A 7682-nucleotide genomic window follows, 5' to 3' on the forward strand; every position below is an offset into this window, starting at 1 on the left:
GAATCAATGATGCGTAGAACTATAAAATATTTTCAAGTATACAAGGTGTTTCTAAAATATCAAAATAACGAGTAACTTTGCTATTTTTATAGAGTGCCAATATCTAGTACGATAACGATGATAGATCGGTACGATAAAGTTCTCGGGCGGCCCTTCCGTCCAGCGTTTTTATTAGCTTAGTAGATACACTTTTAGCTGCTATTAGCATACCTAGTATTTCCCAAATAGGTTCGTTTTAGATATACGTTCGTTTTAGATATACAATGTATGTCTATTGCAAGAAAATAAGTTGATTCAAGAAATATCATTACATAATCATTACATAGTATCATCAATTTATTCAATATATTCCACCCTATATGTAGTAATCGGCTTTTAAAAAGCCAATAACGAAAAGAAATTGAAAGTACAGCGAAATCGCACTCTGATATTACGACATTTCCTCGAAAATACACGGTTTTTCACTTAACTGTACTACGACTGCTAATCCGAATTGTCTGCAAAAGTGACACAAGAAGTCCACTTGCACGATCATCCGTTTAGTTCTATTCTAATACCGTAATCAAAGTGAACAGAATGCGAAAGGTATGTTGTTACGTTTTTTTGTTTTTTTTTTGTTTTTTATAAGTGTTTTGTTTTTGTGCTGAGAATAGTTCTTGAAATGTTTTGTTACAATAAAGTTAAGTGGAAGATCCATAAAATTTAATTTGAGTGGGTAATGTACATTTAAAATTTTATTTAAGATATAGTATATATTTTTTGTTTTATGACATATCCTTTCCTACATGGAGAACTCAAATTAGAAAACTAAACGGGGAAGGGTTTTCATCTCCGCTGTTTCGAGCAGTCTTTTTGTTCTTTCTGTGTCAGGTCGTGCTTCTGCCGCGTATGTTATTATTCGTCCCGTATGTTATTATTCGTCTGGTGGGACGAATAATGACATATTTATTCGTCTGGTGGGACGAATAATGACATATTTTGTAAATTCTGCCTTTAATTTCTTTTCCGATATTTTTATTTCTCCATATTGTGTCATTCAGGCAACCTGTGACTCTGTTTTCTCTATTCACTTGATCTTCCACTTCTGTTTCGAGCCTTCCTTATCTATAAATAGTGTAATATGTAAACTCCATTACTTGTTCTATTATCTGACCCTTTGAAAAATTATCATGTTAAATTTTCTGGCGGTTATATGTCAATCATCTTCACTTATTATTTTGTAAGTTGTTTTTCTCCCATTTGGTATTCTTTTTTAGTTCTTACTTTTTTGGTCAGGCCTTCGACAAGGTATGGTATACTTTAAACTAAAGAGAAACCGTCCCCATCCTTTTTATCAAATCCTTCAAAGCTATATTTCCAACCCACATTTCCTAGTCAAGTAGGATAATAACACAGATCCACAAGCCCAAGACCAATAACAGCCGGTGTACCACAAGGAAGCGTTTTGGGACCAATATTGTACTTGCTCTACACTACTGACCTACCAACAAGTAACAGAACAACGTGTGCAACTTTTGCTGATGACACTGCTGTACTAGCCTCTCACCATGATCCAATCACAGCATTCAGAACCCTTCAAAAAGACCTTAATAATATCCAAAGACGGCTAAAAAAATGTAAGATAAAGGCGAATGAGAGTAAATCCACCCATGTTACATTCACCATAAAAAAACAAACATGTCCATCTGTAACTCTGAATGAAACACAACTCCCACAAACCGATACTGTTTGGTGTGAAGTACCTAGGAATCCACCTTGATAGGAGATTAACTTTGCAAAAGCACATGTTCACAAAAAGAAAACAACTAGGAATCAAATTCCGAGAAATGTACTGGATCATCGGTCGTAAATCTCAACTATCACTTGAAAACAAACTGCTGATTTATAAAGCTATATTAAAACCAGTGTGGACCTATGGTATGCAACTTTGGGGGACAGCCAGTCAAGAAAACCTAGAAATACTTCAGAGATTTCAGAACAAAGTCCTTAGAACAATGCTTAATGTCCCTTAGTACGTGCCAAACTATGTGATAGAGCAAGACCTCAATGTGCCATCCATAAAAACAGTAATAACAGAATATTACAAAAAATATACCAAGAGACTAGAAGCTCATCCAAACGAGTTAGCCAGCATCATCACTGATTCAAAATAGTGGACCTAGCAAGAAGATTCGAATAATCTGTGATAAATAAACTTATTTTAACTTGTTTTAATTTAATTTATGTAAAGAGGGTGATCACTGGATCTCCCTCTACAGGTAATTTAATTTTTGTCAAATAATTTACCTACTGTTCTCAATTAAGGACAGATTGTAAATAAAACATTTTCAAAAAAATGTTTTTTTATTATTTCATCCATGATCAGACTAAACAATGAAGGACTCAAGGAGTCCTCCTCTCTTATCCCATTGCCAGCTTCAATTAGGAGAGTTAGTAGTTCATCTTTTACTTTTACTTTTATTGTGATTTTCTGGTAGATGTTTTCGATAGTTTTAATTATTCCTAGAGGATTCCTTTTATTCCTCCCTTGAATATAACAAATGGATAACGTCCTTTCATTTAACCTTGTCAAATGCTTTCTTAAGGTTCACAAACATAAATATGACGGTTTGTAGTATTCTAACGATTTCTCTTGAACTTGCTTCATTATAAATATAGCGTCGGTGTATCAGCTTCCCGACCTAAAACCTTGTTATTTTCCTCTTGTAAAGGTAATTCTTCTGTAATTCTCCAAGTCCGGATTGTCTCCTTTTGTGAAGAGAGATATGTATTAAGATGCTTGATATCCATTCTTTTGGTATTCTGTTTTTTATATTATTTTTTTTATTTGTTTTAATAGTTGTTTAGTCAGCTCTTGTCCTCCATACTTACGGAGGAAGGAGTCCAAGGGAGTTCAATCCGAGGACCTTGTTTGACATACAATAAAGACTCTTCGTTCAACTCATTAAAAACCATGGTAAACTCTTTTGAGGGGCCAACCCTGTATAGGCTGAATGAATATGCACAACATATGTACAACAATTATGTGTACAGTTAATTAAAATTCAATAGTTTTTACTGTTAACATACCTGTTCTAGCTTGGTATTTCAATCAATTTTCGGTATTGTAAACTATAGAAATCTTTGTTATACCGGGCGATGAAGCAACAAGCATACACTTATATCGATGCCATTGCTTCTACGTTAAATTAAAGATCCGCAAGGAAGAATTTCCTGTAGCTCTGTATACCATTATTACAAAAAAATTTAATGAAAAATGTTTCTTTATAAAAGGTATATTTATTTAACTAATTTATCACAAAACGTTTTCGATCTCTAAAAAGCGCATCATCAGTGTTACAGGCTTGACATGCTGAGCCACTCAAAAATAAAGAGGTTAAAACCTTTTAAATGTTGACTAAAAGTCTTACATCGTAAAATTAGTTATGAAATCCAGAGGACGGATATAATCCCTAAGGATAAGGTCCTGGGGCGCTATATGACCCACGAGGCACGTGGATTGCTAAATAAAAAAAACTATGTCTTCACATTGAGAACGGTGAGTGGCAAATGATGTGTTGAACTTAATGTGTAATTTTTCCACTTAGCAACCCTCGTGCCTCGTGGGAGTCATATAGGGCCCCAGGGCCTCATCCTTTACATCCATCCTTTGAATTTCATAATTAAGTTTACAATGTAAGACATTTAGTCAACATTTAAATGGTTTTAACCTCTGTGTTTTTGGGTGGCTCAGCAAACCAAGCCTCTAACATTGATGATGATCTTTTTAGAGAACGAAAACCTTTTGTGATATTTGTAGCCCTTTTAAGGGCTTTTAAATAGATATTCCTTTTATAAAGAAAAATTTTTCATTTAAGGGTATGGGTACGTCTTTTCGGCTGCAATGCTATTCAAATGGGGTTTAATTTTTTTCGAATCCTGAGAAAACTAATAAGCATTTTTGAAAAATTTAAACGCAGAATGAACTATTACATTATTAGCGAGGGCCGAAAGTCCCTCAGAACTTCTATAATGTTTATTTTAATAAGTTACAGGGGTGAAAAACTAAGAGAAAATTTAGTGTGATTTTTAATTTCAAATAGCTCATTCAAAATAAACTTTTATTTATTCTAAGGGACTTTCGGCCCTCGGCAATAACTTAGTCTTTCATTCTGCGTTTAAATTTTTCAAAAGTATTTTTTGGTTTTTTCAGGATTCGAAAAAAATGAACACAATGTCCGTGGTATTATTTTCCAAATCTATCTTTGTCTTACAACGCACTCAGTCGAATAGAATAGAATTGTCAGCATATTGTCAGTCAGACAGTGACAATTTTAAATATTTGACATGGCATCGGGAATATTTTGAGTTGTTGATTAAATAATATGTGTAGGGCCGGTTGTTCGAACGCTAATCAGAAATTATCATTATCAAATATTTAATTACTGTCACAACTGTCAATGTCAACTTTGATTGGGTTGCTGAAAACATAATTATTGATTTCAATTATGAAATTAGTTAATCAATTATGTTAATAATTGTTATGTTAATTGATTAACTAATCTCATAATTATAATCAATTATGTTTTCAGCAACCCAACCAAAGTTGACATTGACAGTTGTGACAGTAATTGAATATTTGATAGTGATCATTGTTGATTAGCGTTCGAACAACCGGCCCATAGTGTATTTGATAAATAATTGATGATAAATAATTGACGTGAACTTAATAAAAAGTAATTTATTGTGTATTATTTGTGGAAGATCCAAGCAGACAATACATCAGGATAATAATATATTCTGTGATCCAAGTATTTTGTTGTTCAAAGTTGTAAGAGTTCCATAGTAACAATATATTATTAAAAAATCACTTTAACACTTTTCCTCTTTTCTCGATTGAGTATTAGTTTTTGTTGTACATATAAATTATTACAATCACTGAATACATAGTTGGTGAAAAAATTATCACATTTATTAACTGAATTAGTAATTTGCAATTATACAAATAACAGTTATCCAAGAACATTCAAAAGCCATCTCTTTAAGTTGATGATGACATTTTCAAGTAAAATGACATTCTAGCAATGTTTACTTATACATTCAGTGAGAATTTTACTACACGTAATTTGCCGTGTAAAGACAGAAAAAGTAGGGATAGCCGTAAAATATTTGCGAATTATGTACCGATGGCCTTAAATTCAAATTCAAATTAAATTCATAGGCAGTATTTCAATATACACCTCATTAAAACCTATTTTAATAAACTTTTTTAATAAACTGTTTTCCAAGAAAGCGATGAAAATAAATATTTTAATAACTTTTTTTAGGTAATTATCTGGGTTTATCTGATTTCACTAGGAGCGAGTTCCAAATATTATACAGTCCATGAAAAAGAAACATTAGTTCCTACCTACAGTGACAAAGTTTTTTACAAATATATTGTACCAAATGGACCATACACCGATGAAGATGAAATCGAAGAAAAGGACAAACGATTTGATAGAACTAAAGGTAACAAATCATCACAGAAATTGAAGCTAGATTTTATTTAGCAATAGATTGAAAAGAGCAATAGTTTTTTTGTATGTTTCAGATCCACCACTTAAGCAACCTTTACCGAAACCCGATCTTCAAGCTCTGTTTTCCAGCAGTCCGCTACTCAATGCTATATTGCTCAGCAGTAACCTCCATATACCATCCAAAAACGTACCACCAAACCATCCAGATTTGCTGCCTATCAATCCTTACATAGCACTTTTGTTATCACAATACGGGCGGTATGTACCTATATACGGAGCTGGAAGGGGGATCTATGCCTACCAGGCTACAAACGACTACCACAATAACAAACCGTTTGGTGCCTACAAGATATACCACGATAATTACTAAAATTAGGAATATCGTACTTTTATGGCTTGCGTGTTCAAAATAAGCTAAGAATGATTTTTTTCTGCAGTTTCAGCCACGAAGGACCACAAAAATTTTCAGAATTTCAGTTTGTTGCAAATCTTTTTTAACTTGGCTTACCTATTTTAAATTGGTGATCTTATGATTGAAAAGTGTGCTTCCGGCGAAATTCTTTATTGTCTTTGGTTAAAGAATTTTCTCAAAATTTTACTTTTTTCATTTCAAGTAAGCTTATAACGATATGATTTGAGCATTTTATTAGCTTGTTCCTTTTTCCTTTTTTATGTAATTTCCCGGTGGCGCCCAAAATCCCGACAGCCAAAATCCCGACGGCCAAAACACCGACATGCAACAATCCTCGCATAAGCAAAAATCCCGACCACTACATTTTGAATATTTATGGTTTCCTTTTCCAATGCAATACCAAATCATATTATAGAGTATTGAAATTGAAAAATTAATTACTTACCAATAAGTACGGGTACTAATTATGATGTATTTTAAATGAAAAAATCATTAAACACTTCATTTTATAATATAAAAGCTATACTTACTGAAATGGAAGGTTGTAAGTGACATGATAATATCTATTATATGAAAGTAAACTTGAATTCAGGTTTTAATTATACATATACTGGGTTGGGATAAAGTATATAACCAAGCAAATATCTTTGAAACGAAAAGAACAATATTTATGAAACTTTGCATGCAAGTACAGTGACGTAAGAGGCATCTGTTGCCATATTTTTTGTTACTACTCCACTTCCGGTTTCACCGGGAATACCCTTAACTTATTTAATTTAAATGGGACACCCTATATATTTTTGCGGATTTTAAAAGAACTTGTTATTTTTAATTCATACTTACCAAATTTGGTAGAAAAGAATTGTTAAAAAGTGTCTGTAGATAATTTTTTGTATTATTACAACGTAGTAGAAAATAAACGAGTACCATCTATACTGTAGACTAACATTGTTGTTTACATGCATTGCATGACTTGTTTGAATTTAGTATAGTAGATAAAACTGTTACTGAACTAATTGACAGAAATAAGTTGTATTAAAAATAGTTCATTTCATTTAAGTGAAAAAGATCGTATTGAAATATTAATGATAATCTGTTATGGTGAATTTTCATTTTTTGGAAGTGAATTTTCCAAATCGATTGATTGGACGTAGAGGATTCTTAGAGTGGCCCGCTCGCTCTCCGGACCTCAACCCGTTAGATTTTTTTTCTTTGGGATTATCTAAAATCACGTGTTTACGTTAGGCGACCAACATGCTTGCACGATCAGAGACAAAGTGGAGATATCTTGCAAAAAGTGACTCATGAATTTACTTATAGGCTTGCACGTTGTCAGGAGGTGAACAGCAAACATTTTTAACATTTGAAATTATTTTTTTTATTTTTAATATCATTGGTCTAACGTAAATAAATTAACCTATTTTTTAACTCTAAAGAGATTTATTTCTTGTTTTAATAGTTTTTCTTCCAAACTTGGTATGTATGAATTAAAAATAACAAGTTCTTTTAAAACCTGCAAAAATATACAGGGTGTCCCATTTAAAGTAAATAAGTTAAGGGTATTTCCGGTGAAACCCGAAGTGTAGTCGTAACAAAAAATATGGCATCATATGCCTTTTGCCTCACTGTACTTGCATGCAAAGTTTCATAAATATTGATCTTTTCGTTTCAAAGATATTTGCTTGGTTCCATACTTTATCCCAACTCTGTATATTATTGAACTATATATTGGCAAAAAAATAATTTAATTCATATACCCATGTTAGAAATTT

At 32.4% G+C, this 7682-nt stretch overlaps 1 protein-coding gene across 1 annotated transcript; it reads left to right on the plus strand.

Annotated features, from left to right (window-relative positions):
• Positions 1–576: 576 nt before the first annotated feature.
• LOC126893442 (uncharacterized) lies at positions 577–6516 on the plus strand. Its single transcript, XM_050663647.1, has 3 exons — positions 577–585; positions 5307–5490; positions 5573–6516. The coding sequence occupies exons 1-3, from the start codon at positions 577–579 to the stop codon at positions 5866–5868; spliced, it is 489 nt and encodes a 162-aa protein (XP_050519604.1). The 3' UTR covers positions 5869–6516.
• Positions 6517–7682: the final 1166 nt, after the last annotated feature.

This window comes from Diabrotica virgifera, chromosome 1, assembly GCF_917563875.1.
Source record: "Diabrotica virgifera virgifera chromosome 1, PGI_DIABVI_V3a".
NCBI lineage: Eukaryota > Metazoa > Arthropoda > Insecta > Coleoptera > Chrysomelidae > Diabrotica > Diabrotica virgifera.

Excerpts from the sequence above, each read along its gene's own strand:
- LOC126893442 (XM_050663647.1), top strand. Across the intron at positions 5,491-5,572 it reads ACGATTTGATAGAACTAAAG|ATCCACCACTTAAGCAACCT; the intron begins GTAACAAATCAT and ends TGTATGTTTCAG.